Source organism: Hyperolius riggenbachi, chromosome 4, assembly GCF_040937935.1.
Source record: "Hyperolius riggenbachi isolate aHypRig1 chromosome 4, aHypRig1.pri, whole genome shotgun sequence".
In the NCBI taxonomy this organism is placed as follows: domain Eukaryota; kingdom Metazoa; phylum Chordata; class Amphibia; order Anura; family Hyperoliidae; genus Hyperolius; species Hyperolius riggenbachi.
The window spans coordinates 359,994,774-360,013,512 of record NC_090649.1 but is presented as its reverse complement, the minus strand read 5'-3'; the positions used below and the strand labels follow the sequence as shown (position 1 = coordinate 360,013,512).

At 42.5% G+C, this 18,739-nt stretch overlaps 1 protein-coding gene across 1 annotated transcript in view; it reads left to right on the top strand.

Moving 5' to 3' along the window:
* CNST (consortin, connexin sorting protein) overlaps positions 1-18,739 on the top strand; it is a 233,628-nt gene that overhangs the window by 128,544 nt on the left and 86,345 nt on the right. Inside the window, exons 7-8 of the mRNA XM_068231951.1 lie at positions 8,407-8,428; positions 10,401-10,497. Of these exons, the coding sequence (XP_068088052.1) occupies positions 8,407-8,428; positions 10,401-10,497 (119 nt within the window). The remainder of the gene's footprint in view (positions 1-8,406; positions 8,429-10,400; positions 10,498-18,739) is intronic.

The following is an 18,739-nucleotide window of genomic DNA, read 5'->3' as shown; positions in this document are numbered from 1 at the left end:
TATACAAAATAGTATTCCAGATGTATCCGGTACTTGACTCGCATAGAGTGTATGATTTTATCCCAAAGCAGGCCCGCTTTGAAGCAATATTTTGGAGCCAGCTCAGCCTCCCCTTATAGGCCATCAGGCTCTCGTCCACGCTGATGTCCCTCTGTGGCACATACGTGGTCCTAAAATTTTCCACCACCATCTGGTAGACCTCCCAGATTTTTTTTAGTTTTGGAGCAGGGTGGGTCGACTCCTCAAAAGTTTCATTGTTGGAAAAGTGGAGAAATTTCATTATAAGGGAAAAACGGTACTCGGACATAACTGTACCGAAGAAGGGGGTTGCAATGATCTTATTCGTGCTCCAGTACCATTTCTGCAAGGGCTTCCCCACCACTCCCTGCAGAATGATCAGGCCCAAAAACAGCCAAATATCCGCTGCTGTTACCGGCTCCCAGGTCCTGCTTCTGGAAAAGGGTCCTTGAGGAGTAGCCAATTGTTGGGTGGCATAGCGATTAGTCTCCTCCACTATCCTCTCAATAACCGCCTCCGAGAAGAAAAGCTGCAGGTATGCCAGGGGGTTGAACTCGCACTCCTTCTTCAGGCCAGGCTCCCCAGTAAAAGGGAAACGTGGGGGCGGTGGCGGAGCCTGAGAAAGGTCGATGGGGCACCAAACCCAGACATCACTAACTTCGCTGGTGATGGAGTCGCTGTTGCTGACGCTATCTGGGTCGGATGACAGATCCCCAGGTGCGTCGCTGTCACTGGAGTCCGCCAGTGACTGCAGATCGCTGTGCTCCAACTCCGCCAGCGCTTCCGTGGTGAGACGCCTTCTGGAGGATGATGCCATAGTAAATCCAGGCAGAGGTCGGTGCAGGCAGCAGGCAAAGCGTAGTCCAAGTCCAGGCAAAAATCGGCAACGGGTAATCAATCAAATCCAGGCAGAAGGCAGAAAGAATAGTCAAAGTCCAGGCAAAAATCGGTAACAGGTAGGCAGAAATCAGATAAGATAAGCACTCACAAATCACAGCCAGCTCCTCTCCAGCTCAACAGCCACAACTCCTCTCAGCAATCCAGGAAGCAAAAGGCAACATTGCATTGGATACAAAATCCCATTGTATCCAATACAATGCTGTTTTGGCCCAATCAGAACTGTTTAGTTTAATTTTTTTTTTTTATACTCCCTCCGTCCCTCTGCTCTCCCTCCCTCCCCTGTGACCCTACGCTGCCCCTACGTCACTTGCCGCTGATCGGCTTATTGGGCTAATTGTGGCCGCCGGGTCCCCTAGGATCAGAGCGGTAATGGAGACTCCGGCCGGCCGGGTGGAAGAAGCCTGGGTCCCGCTGACAGGCGCTGATCGCGCATGGAACCCAGGATTTGGCTGCAGGCACTTTTTCCAGCCTCCCTCCCCGATGACTTCTCACCGCCCGCGATGTCACGACGCACCGCCGATCCTCCCAGCTAATTGGCCGCCGGGTCCCGGAAGATCAAAAGGTAATGCGGACTCCGGCGGCCGGGGGGAAGAAGCCTGGGTCCCGCTGACAAGCGCTGATCGCGCGCGGGACCCAGGAATTAGCTGCAGCCACTGATTTTAGCCTACACGAGCAGAGCTCGGGCTTACCGCTCCTGACATGTGTCAGTCAGCCCGAGCTCTGCTCGTGAATACCGCTAAGGAGGTTAAACCATTCCATTGTTGCCCTGGCTTTATGTTTAGGGTCATTGTCCTGCTGGAAGGTGAACCTCCGCCCCAGTCTCAAGTCTTTTGCAGTCTCCAAGAGGTTTTCTTTCAAGTTTTCCCTGTATTTGGCTCCATCCATCTTCCTATCAACTCTGACCAGCTTCCCTGTCCCTGTTGAAGAGATGCACCCACCGAGCATGATGCTGCCACCACCATATTTGACAGTGGGGATGGTGTGTTCAGAGTGATGTGCAGTGTTCGTTTTCTGCCACACATAGCGTTTTGCATTTTGGCCATAAAGTTCTATTTTGGTCTCATCTGACCAGAGCACCTTCTTCCACATGGTTGCTGTGTCCCCCACATGGCTTGTGGCGAACTGCAAATGGGACTTCTTATGCTTTCTGTTAACAATGCCTTTCTTCTTGCCACTCTTCCATAAAGGCCAACTTTGTACAGTGCATGACTAATAGTTGTCCTATGGACAGATTCCCCCACCTGAGCTGTAGATCTCTGCAGCTCGTCCAGAGTCACCATGGGCCTCTTGACTGCATTTCTGATCAGCGCTCTCCTTGTTCGGCCTGTGAGTTTAGGTGGATGGCCTTGTCTTGGTAGGTTTACAGTTGTGCCATACTCCTCCCATTTCTGAATGATCGCTTGAACAGTGCTCCTTGGGATGTTCAAGGCTTTGGAAATCTTTTTGTAGCCTGAGCCTGCTTTAAATTTCTCAATAACTTGATCCCTGACCTGTCTGGTGTGTTCTTTGGACTTCACTGTGTTGTTGCTCCCAATATTCTCTTAGACAACCTCTGAGGCCCTCACAGAGCAGCTGTTTTTGTACTGAAATTAGATTACGCACAGGTGCACACTATTTAGTCATTAGCACTCATCAGGCAATGCCTATAGGCAACTGACTGCACTCAGATCAAAGAGGGCCGAATAATTATGCACACACCACTTTGCAGTTATTTATTTGTAAAAAATGTTTGGAATCATGTATGATTTTCGTTCCACTTCTCATGTGTACACCACTTTGTATTGGTCTTTCATGTGGAATTCCAATACAATTGATTCATGTTTGTGGCAGTAATATGACAAAATGTGGAAAACTTCATGGGGGCCGAATACTTTTGCAACCCACTGTATAGATAATGCCTTTTTGAGATATACATTATTAGCTTTAATCTACATCGGATACAACACTATCTTTTCAATATGTGGAGGAATAATTTCTATTTGTCTATTAATGACTTCTTTTTCAGCAATAGCTCCTACAAGGACCGGAGCAAGATACGCACATATAGTGACATGATAAGAGTCACTGATATCTACAAGTACACCGAATTTGACCGTGGCTCCTCCCCTCCAGCAATTTTTGCGGAGGAAGACCACTCACGATCGATTGGTGGAATACTTTTTCTTTTTTTTCTATCTCTGTTTCACAGGAGGAAAAAAGGGAGTCAATTGAGAAGCATTTATTTGCTGACGTTGTATATCGTTTATTTTTACCATTCGGTTAATAAGTTAGTTTCCATCGCATCCTATCTTTCTGAGATCACACAACACAAATACGGGAAACGACTGCGCTCTGCTGGGATGCAGTCCTCCCATGTTATTACATCAGTAACTTTACAAGTAACTTGTTTTGTATGGTTTCCTTCCTGAGCTAAATTGTATTTCTTGGAATGTGAAAGGTTTGAGAACTGATGAGAAAAGAGTAAAAGTTTTAAGACACTTACATAGGCTAGAAGCAGACATGGCTTTACTCCAGGAGACTCATCTAAGACCAGATGAATACAAAATGATGCAAAAAATGTGGGTGGGAACAGTCATTGGGGCTCCAGCTAAGGGAAGAAAATCAGGGACATTGATCCTTATTTATAAATCTCTACAGTGTTAAATTCTCCATCATAAGTCAGATATGCAAGAAGGGAGATGGATCCACTTAGATTTAGAGGTCAGGGGGACACTCCTATCTATCTTTAATTTGTATGGTCCCAATTTTAGCAATGGGCCCTTTCTGGCAGAAATCACGTCTCTTATCCAATGTAAATACAACTGCTTTTTGTATACTCGGTGGGGACTGGAATGCTGTTCTTAACTTGATAGAAGACAGGAAAAAATCAACAAAAAATTTACTCCCAAAAGACTTGAATGATAATGATAAAAGAGAGATAAAAGAGAGTCGCTGCATTTGCAGACTCTTTTAACTACCTAAAGACCGCCCCACGCCAATGGGCGTGGACGCGGCGGCAGCCCCAGGACCGCCTAACACCAGTTGGCGTCAAGTCCTGGGGCTCTGATTTGCAGGAGATCGCGCGCAGGCTGCGCGTGCATCTCCTGCTCGGGGGGCGGAGCTCGCTGTGAGACTGTTAGACGGCGTGATTGCCGTCTATTTACATAGTACATAGTTTGCTTCTGGGACATGTCTCCCCATCAGTGCCTCTCTGGTCATCCCCAGATTTTCCTGGGGGTCAGGGCACATCTTTATCTAGAGCGTGGAAAGAAAAAGGGATAAAAACCCTTGCAGATGTTCTTGACTCAAATGCTGCTCTATTAAGCTTTTCATCAATACAGAGAAAATATAAAATCTGAATAAAGTCTGTTATGATATATTATCAATTAAAACACTATATTAACTCAGGTTTAGGCCCGAGAGCATCGCTCCCTTCACATGACAGATTTTACGAAATGCTAGGCCCCAAAACAGAAAGGAAATCAATATCAGATCTGTATTGTGAAGTGCGACATTTTAAACTTGAAAAATTATCTTCCAGTCATATATCTTATTGGACAAAAGTCTGCTTGGTCATAATAGCAGAGACATAGAGGGAAATGCAACTTAAAATTATTCATAAAGGATACTACGCATTTAACTTTAAGCAAACCAAAAATAGTGTTGACTATCTAACATCCTGTCCTAAATGTACATTTCCATATCCAGATTTATTCCATCTGCTATGGTCTTGTCCATCAATTCAAAAATTTTGGGTCAAGGTATACAACATGTGCTTGCGCTTAACATCTATAAAGAGAAAAATCAATCCTTGGGATACCCTTTTCCATGCTCCAGACGTATCTATATTCCCACCCGAAACACCCTTGAAACCTATTGAGCATCTGGTATTTCTGGCAGCCAAAAAGTGCATACTGACACAATGGGTCTTTTCCTCTCCTCCAACATCCAGAAACTTAATCGGTGTTCTGAGTAAACTTATGTACATAAACAAATTCGATGCGGAACAACGCAAATTTACAAACAGATAAATTTTTTAAGCTATGGACCCCGTGCATTAAAATCTATGTTCCCAGATCCAGTCTCCTAGCTATTACGGAACCATTCAAATATACCAAATGGTATCTTAACCCTTTCCACTCGTATGTCCCGCATAGCGAGACATCGCGAATTCCGCGTTGCACCCTGCAGCACCGATTTGCGGCGCATCGGGACCGCCGCAAACCGCCAATCCCTGTGCACCGGTTTGTGGGCATGTAATACTACATGCCCACACACATAGTGCCCCCCCCAGCCCCATACAGGAATTCCGCGATCCCAGCTGGCAGGAAGTGACATGTTAATTTAAATTTCACTTCTTTTTTTTTCCTGTTTTTTTTTTTTTTTTTTAAATAAAAAGTAGTTGCTGATTTCAATCAGCAGATTCCTCTCTACAGATTCCTTGCAGATTCCTTTGCAGATTTCAAAGCTACACATAGAATCAATGGAATCCTATGGAAGGGACTGGGGGAAGGTGTAAATAGTAGCCAGTATTTTATTGCTAATCTGCCCAATCGAAATACCAAGGATTGCATTGTGTGTAGGGACAGTAAGACCCCAGGTGGCGGGCATAAAACAACCTATTATTGCGAAACTTGCTCACGCAGGCCCGGTTTACACCCAGGAAACTGTTTTTCATTTTACCAGACCTTGGCTTTCTCCTCTGTTACCAACCAATATAAGATGTCAAACTGTCCAAATAAGGTATCAAATTAAACGTTATAATGTGTTCTTTAAAATAAGATATACCATGTTATGGTGTTATGTTCCATGTTAAAATGAGAGAGAGAGTAAGAGGGAGAGCGCATTTCTTTAAAAAAAAACTCAGAGTAGAAACAACTTCCTTTAGGAAAGAACTCCGAGTGGAAAGGGTTAGTAAGCATTTAGCTGGTACCATAGGATTTCTAGATGTTGGAATATAAAAACTTAACTTATACACTTTGAGATCCCTATTCTCACAGGAAGATATCAGAATTTCCATATACTCTTCTCAACAACTAGACAATCAGGCAATGCCTTAATATGTGTGATGTCAATGGACAGACTACGACAACTAACAACTCATAGGGGTAGGATGCGATTGGAAAGTTGTTAAAATTACAATGTTAGATTTTGTTACCGATAGGGTCGTTTAATGCATGGGCAATCCGTTCTCCGGGGGAAGGAGACTCTTGTTGCATTGGATTTCCTGGTATGCCCATTGTTTATATTATGATAACTTGAGAGACAAGGATGATAGAACCTAAATGGTAAACTACTAGAGAAACGAGGACATTCGAAAAACCCAACTTTCTGTAGATGTCTCATGTAAACTTTTTTCTTTCGTTTTCGACTGTATATATTTTGAGCCAAATGTCTCTCGTTCAGTTATGACTTATTTGGTTTTGTTAAAAAAAAATTTAAAAATATATAGAGTACAACTAGGGTTGCTTTTACTTAACTCATAGTTTGTTGATTTCAAACTGATGTATACATGTAACATGGAAACTATGACATGAAAAGTATTTTCTACATTTTGTAACTTGGATACTCCATATAATAAAAATGATTTGAAAAAAAATGTAATTAGTGAAAATTAAGAAATAGTGCATTTTTTCCTTCCTTTAAAGTGACACTGAAGCGGGAAAAAAAGTATGATATAATGAATTGTATGTGTAGTACGGATAATTAATAGAACATTAGTAGCAAAGAAAAGTCTCATATTTTTATTTTCAGTTATATAGCTTTTTTATAACATTGCGTCATTCTCAAATTTTTGCAGTTTAAAAACTACACACTGCATTTTAACTATGAAACAGAGCAGAGCTAATGATCCTTTGAACTTTCCTGCAGTAAAATCTTATCTGAAGTTGTCTTTCGCTGTTTCTTTGATGTATAAGTGATTCAGAAAATAGCACTGTAGCCGACTAAATTAGTCAGAGAGGCCAAAGAGGCTCTTTTGCATAGATAACAAGTAAAGTTTCTTAACTCTTTCTGTACTGGAAACAATATGAGACTCATATCTTTGTTCCTAATGTTCTATTAGCTGTAATACACATACAATTTATTATATCATAAGTTTATTTTCACTTCAGATTCCCTTTAAATTCTGTAGAAAGAAAATAGCTCAGGGAAAAAAAACACTCAAAGTCTACTCTGTCTCTCACTACAATAAAACTAGATAGTATTTTTACTTGCGGGTTCCGTTGCCTTCTGAGACAGGAACCGTGACAAGCAAGTCTTTGTATTTTACCAACACCAGTGCTTTAGTTGTGCTGTACAGGCTATTCACATTGTACAGAAAGCAGATAACAAAACATAAAACAAAAACCTTGGCAGCAGATGGGCAACTGACTACAACTTTTTGATAAGAAGCATCTAAGCTGGGAGCAAAACTACTGTACTGTCCCAAACCTAAAGAACATAACATATAAGCAAGACTCTTTGCAGCACAGAACTTTGATACTTTGTTCAATCCATCATAAGTAAATAAAGGTAGACTGGCACCATCAAATGTATTATTCTCTTAATTTATTGCAGACAAGTTGACATATTGCTGAGTAGCAAACATCTGTATGCTACTCAGCAACATGTCAACTTGTCTACAATAAAATAACAGCTGAATAAATTTGATGGCGCCAATCTCTACCTTCCTTTACGTGTGATTGGGTCCGGAATGCAGTCGGAACTCTAGACCTGGCGCATCACAAACTGCTACAGAAGTGCTATCCATCCTCATCCTTATAATTCTGTTTATTATAGTCATGCGGTCCCTGAGCAGGACAACATGGACTGACAAAATCAGTCTATTTATCTCACCTGAATACCTTTCTCTGAACAACAAATCCTAGAGTGAATTTGCTATAATGACTCTGCAGAGGAAAGAATTCTGGGACACAGATACGCACCATTAACCACTTAACCTGCCTCTATTACTGAATCCATAGTGACATGCTCATAACTAAAATGTTGGCAGTGCTCCAGTCAGTAAGGTGAAAATAACCTCCAGATGTGACGTGGTTAAATAATTAGCTAGATTGTGCTCTGGTCGTTAAACCATTTAGAATATATTCATATGACCTGTTGCATTAAAACATACTTGCACACAACATGTATACAACTCTCCTCATGAATGTAAAACATTTACATGTTGCAAGAAGAAAAAAGAAAATATATATATATAATCTGTCTGTAAATCGTATAGGTCAAGTTATATCTGCTATCTAAAATCCTGTTCTATGTTGACTTCTTTTAGCACTTTTTATTATAGAACAGAGCAGTCAAAGAAATAAAACGTGCACTTTGCAGCTGTTCCTTTCAACCTGTTGTCCACCAATAAAAATGCTTCAGTACTGGACAAGTTCCATGCTAATATTAGAAGTAAAGCTCTTCTTGCACTGTTATCAGAGACAGATTCTGTATACTGTTTCATGCAAGTACTTGGTTCTAAACGTTTTCTTTTGTTTTTATTTTTTATCTTCTTCCTCAAAGCCCTCAAACTGGTGAATGGAAGGTAAGTCTGATGTAATATATATTTTATGGCTATTAAATGTGTTTTTAATTTGTACTAACTTTTGTGTCATTTTTGTCACCTGTCATCCTGTTCTTTAATCAATTTTCCTAATTAAAATAAGTTTTAAATTCTTCATACTGAATGTTTAAAGTGTTTTCTAGTCACTTGGTAACAGATGATTGTAGTGTACCGTTCCATTTTAAAGGCAGAATTACAGTGACAAGCAGAATTACAAAGACCATCATTTTTGATAATAAAAAAAAAAGTGGTGGTTTGTAGGTTTATATTAATCTGGCCATACGCTAATAGTTGGCCACCAGATTCGACCATCAGACTGATCCCTCTCCTAACAAATCTGATCTGAGAGAGATTGAATCCTTTCATACACTGTACACTATATTTCAGTAGATTTCAGCATGAAATCTGTTGAAACTCAGTGGAGCTGCGCACCGCCTGTTCTCCCCCCTGGATCTGCAGAGTGTTGCAGTGGAGCGAACTCTCGCCTGTTTGCCAGTGCGCCTCCCAGTGGGTCTCTCCATGACGTGGCACTCCTCTCTGTGTTTTATTATCAGTGGTGCCTCTATCATGGGACAAACATGACACAGGCACCAAACACTAGAGGTCTGGTGTGGATGCTGCCGGGCCTCTAGTGTCTGATCTCTGTTTGTCACATGTCGCAGGCGCCTGGGGAAAGGAAACAGGGAGGAGGGCCGTGGCATGAAAAGTTGACATGGGAGGTGGCACAACGGCAGACAAGTGAGAGTTAGCCCCACTGTGAACACTGCATGTCAGTCATCTCTAAATCAAATGCTCTCTATCCACCACCTATCAAGTAATATCTTCCATCCAGTGCGATCAACTGATTCAATCAATTTTGGTCAAAATTGATAGGGCATTATTTGCGGCATTGTTTTCTAACAGATTTGATCACAGTGATCTGCCAGATATAATGGGTATCGATTAGTGTATAGCCACCTTTAATTTTCCTTGGAAACCTTATTACTAAGCCACACAGGACAGGAGATTGTGTTTTTTAGGGCAGGATGTAAGGCTACATAGAGCTTTTCTATGCAAACTAATTTGACTGTGTATTCAGAAAAATATCCACTTCCATTTTTTAAGTAGTACACTTCTATTGCATTATTGTGCTAGATGACTGCCTCCAGTCCAGCTGATGGGGGGGGGGGGGGGGGGGGAGGAGGGGATCATGAATCAGAGTAAGTAGATAAAACCACATAGGCAATATAGAGTTGATAGACAGGATTTTAATTGTTTATGCTGGACTGAAATTCAGCTTTGAGCTACCAGCTTTCTTTATTTTAATAAGTGAATGTAAGTTTGGATCCACTTCACATACTTAAAATCCTGCCGACCACATTGCTAACAGTCTGTATCTTAACCCCCAGCCTTCCACTATCGCGAAAATTGAAAATAAGTGTAAACCTACACAAATAGGAAATATGTTTCTTCTAGAGTAAAATGAGCCATAAATTGCTTTTCTCCCATGTTGCTGTCACTTACACTAGGTAGTAGAAATCTGACAGAACCTACAGGTTTTGAGCTAGTCCATCTCTTCATGGGGGATTCTCAGCAAGGCTTTTATTCTTTATAAAGACACTCCCTGACAATTATTTATATAAAGATGCTGGCCAGCCTCCCTGCTCGCTGCACACTTTTTTGGTAGTTGGACGGAGCAACTGCAATTCACTAAGTGCTTTTGAGAATAAAACCCTGAGAATCCCCCATGAGGAGATGCGCTAGTCCAAAACCTGTTGGTTCTGTCAGATTTCTACTACCTACTGTAAGTGATAGCAAGATAGAAGAAAAGTAATTTATGGCTCATTTTACTCAGTAAGAAATGTACTTCATATTTGTATGCGTTTACATGTATTTAAAATTTTAAGATTTTCACAATAGTGATCCTTTAATCCTCGCTCTGTTGCCTAAGCACCAAACCATGTTCTTCTTTTAGTTTTCAGTTTCAGAGAAGCCTTTGACAGTTCAGAGTCTCCATCAACTGAGAACAACTGGAACACATGATGTAGATGGTCCACATCCTGTTTGTTCAGGTAATTGTTTCATATTTCTTTGAAATCTAATACAGTAGAACACTTATGGGTCCCTATATTCCAAATAAATAATAGTACAAGTGTAAAATGTATGTTCTCTTTGTAGATCAAATGTTTAATGTACACCTTTTGTTGGCATAGAAGGAAAAACAATTATATTAAAATAAGAGCTAGGTAAATAGAGCATTTCTGTATGTATTGCCAATACAGCTACCAAGGACATGTAATTTGGGGACACAACCCAATTAGGCGTCACAGTACAATTTGCGGCTATGGCAGCATCTGCTGTATTTACGTAGTAAAACTTATAACAACCAAGTGAAAAATATGATGGTTCAGGGGGAAAAAATCAGTTGGATAACTATGAACAACCCCTTTGTCCTTCCCCACAAGAAACATAAAGGTAAACCCAACCAGGTGCAATTAATCACCTTCTTCAGTTTTGTTGTGTATTTACAGTGCATCTGGAAAGTATTCACTGTGCTTGACTTTTTCCACATTTTGTTATGTTAAAGACTTTTTGCAAAATTGATTTAATTATTTTACCACATCTGGGATTCTACACACAACCCTCCATAATGACAACGTGAAAAAAGTTACCTGCGGTTTTGGCAGATTTATTAAAAATAATTATATATATATATATATATATATATATATATATATATATATATATATATATATATATATATATATATATATACCATAGTCAACCTGGAGGAACTTCCCTTCAATCTACAGCTGAGTGCTCCAAACTGGCCTACCCTGTAGTACTTGATCCCAAGTTGGGCCATTCCCTGCCCTTTCCAATAATATGTATACCTGGCTCACCCTGATTAAACCCTGGTGCCAGATAGGAAATTATTTTGCAGCAACTTATTTATTCAGCTTTTCTAATAATTTTAGTGTGAACCACACCACTATGGGGTGGACTGCTCATCCATCTATTTAGGGGAAGCTGATCATCTGAGATTGTCAATGAAATATTAATATTTCTGGCTTGCATGCATATGTATGCAGCTTGGAATTAAATGCTCCTCCTGGCAATTTTGATTGGGTCAATTTTTAAGCTGCATACAATATTTATAATATTTCCATGCAAGCTAGAAGCATCTCTGCTGACTACTCTCACATATTTGCTTGACCTTGTAAATTTGTTTGGTTGCTTGAAAGCAAGAATGGCCATACCTTTTTGAAACCCTTTACTACTTTTTGTTTTTTTGTCATCTTATACCTCATTTCTGAAATTCAAATTGTGTGCATCTTGGAAATGGGTCAATGGGTCAATCAAAATCATCAGGAAATACATTTGATTGGGCAAATTTCATTCTACATACATTTTTTTGCAATCTTGAATTATTAGCAATTCATTAACCATTTCCACCTTCAGTGGTATCCACCCTGCAACTACTGCACCATTTATGGATGCTTTTGACAGACTTTTCAGAGTCTTCAACCTTGATTTCAATCCTTTCTAGTTCCAACCAAAGTATGAGGTAGATCAGTCATTTTGATTACATTATTTAATGTGCTACTGTATTTGCGAGCGAGTCATCTTATTCCAAAGTGGCATCGGAATGTTATATTACCTGCTCCCAGCAGCAACACAAGTGCCGTGCATCTAGTCGATCGCCATTCAGCTTCAATTCCTGTCACATGACATGGGACTGAATACATATGGTGATTGGCTGGCTGCATGACACTTGCAAACTAAAGACAATTGGCTGGCAGCTGACAGATCTTGGAAGAAGGTGGGGGAAGCGGCGCAATGTAGTTATGCCCCTGCTTCTGATTGATTAGCTGTTCATCGACTAGAGGTTTTGATTGTCTCTTTTTAATTCCCTTCCTGGGTTGGTGGAGCTTTGCATGTTAGAGGATGTACAAGTTGAAATTTTTGCCACAGAAATGCATACATATTTTAATGTCTCCACACCAGGATCACTGTCTTGGATTTCTCCCCGCCAGGCTCTGAACTAGGCCCCAACCTTTGAACCGGATATTCTTCTCCTGCGCAGTTTGCTTTTTAACTCCACTCTAGCCACACTCCCTGTGTCTTCCAGATCACTGCGCACACTTACAGTGCATGTGACACTGGGAGCAGGGCCAGTGTGGAGTCAAAAGCGAACTGGATATGCGCAGGAGAAGAGTATCCAGTTTAAAGGTCACTAAATACTGGTGGTCGGGGCCTAGTCTGGGGCATATAGCAGGGAAATGGAACCTGGCAAGGGGAAACAAAGGCAGCGATCCTGGTGTGTATACTTAAACTAAGTATATACTTCATTTGTGGCAAAACTTTCACCTTGGATATTCTTTACGGAAATGTATTGCTCATCACTATTAAAGACCACCTAAAGTGTAATGTTTTATACATTTAATTTATACCTCATGTTAACTTAAGCCAGAATTTTGCCATTGCACCTGCTCGATGATTACTCTGCTTTCCTGTGGCAAAACCACCAATTAGGCCACAGCTGCCAAGCTAGGAACAGTTGAGGCAACACAGGTAGGGGGCACCGCAGAGCTTCGTAAACGCTTTGGGTAAAAATCACATGGTAGTTTTGTCAATTCGTGGGCAGTTTAACAATAATATAGATTTCCGAGCAAGCAGATGAGTTACCTAACCCTGCAATCACCAATTCTAATGTTAACATGAAGTTTAAATTAACTGTATAATATGATACACCCTATGTGGTCTTTAACTGGCTGCTAAAGCACAGGAGAAAAACATGACTTATAGAACCGTCAGAAGGAAATTACCTTTAGACAGTGGTGTTATGAGAAAAAAAGACAGGAAAGGAATAGCAAAAACACAAATGAACTGTACACAAACCTTTTTAAAAATAAAAGGGAAGTGGTTAATACATTTTGATCTTTTTTCATCTGAATTGAGAAATCAAAAATCATTTTGTGTCTCAAAATTGTTTAGAGCACTGTTAGTTTGAACAGCACTTTTATAAAAACACACTTTATTAACTGTAGCAAATACATGAGATAACATAACACAGTAAGGGCCCATTCACACTTGAAAGGGCAAAACGCTGGCGATTTTTGCCGGCATTTGCGGGAGTGATTTTTCCACGAATTCACATGGAAAAATCACTGGACAGTGTAGCGATTTCTCCGCAATCGCGTTTAGCGCTTCTATAGCACTGAAACGCGATCGCCGGGAAATCACTTGAAAATGGTGCAGGCTACGCATTTGCGTTTCGCGATTTTGGGTGATTTGCGGCGATTAGCGCAAATCGCCCAAGTAAGAACAGGCCCATAGGGTTTTATTACACTAGCGCTTTCAAAAGTGCTAGCGTTTAAATGTTTTGCCGAAATCGCCGGCAAAACGCTCAAGTGTGAATGGGCCCTCAGGGGGAAAAGAAGACCTCAAGAGTTTTTATTAATGATGAAATGCATCAGCACCTTTAATATTATCATTCAAATGAGTATAAACCAGAAAGTTGCACTAAAGATTAATGTTATTAAACTTTTATGGATTAGGACTTTCTTGGTAACAAGAAAACAGGCTTGTACTTTAAAGATTAAGCTTTCCATGAATGGTACTTTTCTCTTGATAACATGGTACAATATGATCACTTATATAGAAGAAATTATGTCTGTTTCTAGATATCCATTAACCACTTCACCACTGAGGGGTTTACCCCCTGACCACCAGAGCAATTTTCACCTTTCAGCGCTCCTTCCATTCATTCGTCTATAACTTTATCATTACTTATCACTATTAAACGATGTATATCTTGTTTTTTCCACCACTAATTAGGCTTTCTTTAGGTGGGACATTATGCCAAGAATTATTTTATTCTAAATTTGTTTTAATGGGAAAATAGGAAAAATCTGGGAAAAAATTAATTATTTTTCAGTTTTCGGCCATTATAGTTTTTAATTAATGCATGCTACTATAATTAAAACCCATGAAATGTATTTGCCCTTTTATCCCGGTTATAAAATTGTCCCTATCACAATGTTTGGCGCCAATATTTTATTTGGAAATAAAGGTGCATTTTTTTCAGTTTTGCGTCCATCCCTAATTACAAGCCCATAGTTTATAAAGTAACAGTGTTGTACCCTCCTGACATAAATATTTAAAAAGTTCAGTCCCTAAGGTAACTATTTATGTATTTTTTTTTATTGTACATTTTTTTATTTTTTTTTAATTACAAAAAAAAAATTGGGAGTGTGGGAGGTAATGAGTTAATTTTTGTGTAAAAGTAATTTATTTGTATGTGAAAAATGTGTAGGGTGTAGTTTTACTATTTGGCCACAAGATGGCCACAGTAACTTTTTGTTTTAACACTAGATTTACCAGGGCTGCGCAAATTTGCGTTAATTCACTGGAGCTCACACTTAGTAGCACCCCTGCTGAGTTTTTTAACATGCTATCAACTCCATTGTTCTCTTTCTTTTGTTCTGAAAACAAGTACATTTCCATTTGTTTACTTGAACTAAATCACCTTGGGTCTAAGTTACTATTTGCCCACCTCCCATCCCCCACAACCAGAGAATTCTGTCCTTTGAAACCTCTAAAAGCTCTTCCCAATGTAATGCTATGTTTTTTTTTTTTACAAAACCTCATTGCTCCAGTGTGCACAGACACTCACTGCTGCCTGGTAAATGCTTGTTGCTGCCTAATAACTGATCACTGCTGCCTGGTAAATGCTCGTTGCTGCCTGGTAAATGCTCGTTGCTGCCTGGTAAATGCTCGTTGCTGCCTGGTAAATGCTCGTTGCTGCCTGGTAAATGCTCGTTGCTGCCTGGTAACTGCTCACTGCTGCCTGGTAACTGCTCACTGCTGCCTGGTAACTGCTCACTGCTGCCTGGTAACTGCTCACTGCTGCCTGGTAACTGCTCACTGCTGCCTGGTAACTGCTCACTGCTGCCTGGTAACTGCTCGTTGCTGCCTGGTAACTGCTCGTTGCTGCCTGGTAACTGCTCGTTGCTGCCTGGTAACTGCTCGTTGCTGCCTGGTAACTGCTCGTTGCTGCCTGGTAACTGCTCACTGCTGCCTGGTAACTGCTCACTGCTGCCTGGTAACTGCTCACTGCTGCCTGGTAACTGCTCACTGCTGCCTGGTAACTGCTCACTGCTGCCTGGTAACTGCTCACTGCTGCCTGGTAACTGCTCACTGCTGCCTGGTAACTGCTCACTGCTGCCTGGTAACTGCTCACTGCTGCCTGGTAACTGCTTTCTGTCTGGTAACTGCTCGCTGCTGCCTGGTAACTGATCACTGCTGCCTGGTAACTGATCACTGCTGCCTGGTAACTGATCACTGCTGCCTGGTAACTGATCACTGCTGCCTGGTAACTGCTCACTGCTGCCTGGTAACTGCTCACTGCTGCCTGGTAACTGCTTTCTGTCTGGTAACTGCTCACTGCTGCCTGGTAACTGCTCACTGCTGCCTGGTAACTGCTCACTGCTGCCTGGTAACTGCTTTCTGTCTGGTAACTGCTCGCTGCTGCCTGGTAACTGATCACTGCTGCCTGGTAACTGCTCACTGCTGCCTGGTAACTGCTCACTGCTGCCTGGTAACTGCTCACTGCTGCCTGGTAACTGCTTTCTGTCTGGTAACTGCTCACTGCTGCCTGGTAACTGCTCACTGCTGCCTGGTAACTGCTCACTGCTGCCTGGTAACTGCTCACTGCTGCCTGGTAACTGCTCACTGCTGTCTGGTAACTGCTCACTGCTGTCTGGTAACAGCTCAGACACAGTGCACAGACACATAGGATAACATTAGCAGCAGATTTAAAAACTCAAAACGCTCAGAAAAACTCCTCTGGTGTGCACCAGGCCTATGAGTACAAGGTAATGCATAGTCAGTCACTGGATGGGAGTCTGCTAAGGATTGTCATTGCCATAATACATATGATATTTATATAAACCCACGACGGACAATTTCTTTACTTCACTGTCACTGTCACACAGACTGCTGCAGCGCATCAGAAAACATTGTAGCACTGGCAGGGGCGTTCCTTGGGTCCTTGGAGATCGGAGCACCTGTGCGGTCCCCCCCCCCCCCCCCCGAACCCTCCCCCGCCCAGCCAGCAGCGTCAGACCTCGATCAGCCGGCGACCAGTTAGAGTGGGCGCTAGGACCTACCTAGCAGACACCGCTGATATGCGGAAGTGACATCACTTCCGCATATTTGCGCCTGGCACCCGCTCTAACTGGTCGGATCGCCCGCTGATCGAGGTCTGATGCTGCTGGCGAGTGACAGCAGGGACCCCCAGTTAGGTAGTGAGTGACAGCAGGGACCCCCGTTAGATAGTGAGTGACAGCAGGGAACCCAGGTTAGATAGTGAGTGACAGGGACCCCCGTTAGGTAGTGAGTGACAGGCGCCCCCTCACCTCGCAGCCAGCAGCGTCAGACCTCGATCAGCGGGCGACCCGACCAGTTAGAGCGGGCGCCAGGCGCAAATATGCGGAAGTGATGTCACTTCCGCATATCAGCGGTGTCCGCTAGGTAGGTCCTTGCGCCCACTCTAACTGGTCGCCGGCTGATCGAGGTCTGACGCTGCTGGCTGTCTGGCAGCGGGAACAGCTGCGGCGGCCGGGGGGGGGGGGGGGGGGGTGTGTGTGTGACAGCGGGGCCGTTCTTCCCGCGTGTCCTTGTCATCAAATCGAAGGTGTTGCATAATTGAAATTAATCTATTTCGGGGCATTGTCTCTTTGATTACTGGCACCCCAGTGATGTCACTTCCGCATATCAGCGGTGTCCGCTAGGGCCCCCCAAAATAGCGCTAGCGACGCCACTGAGGCCATGGTAAAATTATACACACATTCACATACCTTCATGTGGTTATAGTCTGTTATCGTGTTGGGTTTCCTCTTTCTGCCGTCACTGATCGTCACGTCTTGGTGCATGGAACGTAGAACACACACAGTCTTGTTTTTTTTAGGTGCATAAATTGTCAAGGAGACACTGCCACTTCTAAGCACTGAAGTGGAGAATACCTCTCGCTGTGCAGTGTCGTTTGCAAGCTGAGGAAGTTCACGCCGGACTTTATTCACCGTGCCCAATAGCGTTGTTTTGCGCCGCAGCAGTCTGTGCGACAGTGACAGTGAAGTAAAGAAATTGTCCGTGACATTTCTCCCATCATCCAAAAATGGCTCCATCAGATTCATGACCACGTTCTCTGCCAGCCTCTCTCCCTCCGACAGGACAGCATCACACCTTTTGGCCACCTCTACAGCATTCATATGTTGTGAAAAGCCAGCCTAATTGCATTACAGTATCTGCCATACTGCCATCAATGCCATGGCAATGGAATGCCTGTCATCATTTGTCATGTCAATGGAACACTGCCAAAAGTGCCAATTGCCCTCTGATTGCATTTTGCTGCATGAATCGGCAACAGAGTTCTGTGTCTGCGTGGGTTTCCTCCGGGCACTCCGGTTTCCTCCCACATCCCAAAAACATACAGATAAGTTAATTGGCTTCCCCATAAAATTGGCCCTAGATGACGATACATACACTACATGATACATACATAGACATACTGTATGATTATGACAGGGACTAGATTTTGAGCCACTCTGAGGGACAGTTAGTGACGAGACAATATACTCTGTACAGTGCTGCGTAATATGATACGGCAGGCATGTCGTTCCATCCAAGTCTCACACAGCTACTTTGTGTAAACAAATGTGCAAGGCCTTAGGTAATGGGTGGTTTGCACAACAATAGATTGAAGATAATCAACCCTGAAGACCTGTGAACATCTCAGCAGGAGTGAATAACACCTCTAGCCTTGCCACAGAAAATAGAAAACTCGGTAATTCTAGTGTTAATGCGACCTCCAAGCGTCCTTCCGGAAGCTTGGAGGAAGTACTTGGAGGCTGGGTAAGATCACAATGATCGCGCTGCCCATCGGAGAGCAGCGGATCATTGCGGGGCTTAGATCAACGAACGGGAATGGATTTTCCCGTTCATTGATCTCCGGGCGAGCGGGCGGCGGCGTGTTTACTAGCGGCGGGCGGCGTGTTTACGAGCAGGAGCGCGGACAGCGGCGGGAGTGTGCAAAGTACGGATTTCTCCGTCCCTGGGGGTTAAAAGATGGAAAAAGGGACGGAGAAATTCGTACGGGCGGGGGGAAAGTGGTTAATGTTCCTGAAGAATTCAAATGAGAGGAACAATCCATAAAAGCTTTCTGAAAAAGTATCATGAACCCTACATTGATTTATTCATCAATAAATTTTTTGATGCTGTCTGCTCTTTAATTTCAGTACAACCCATGAA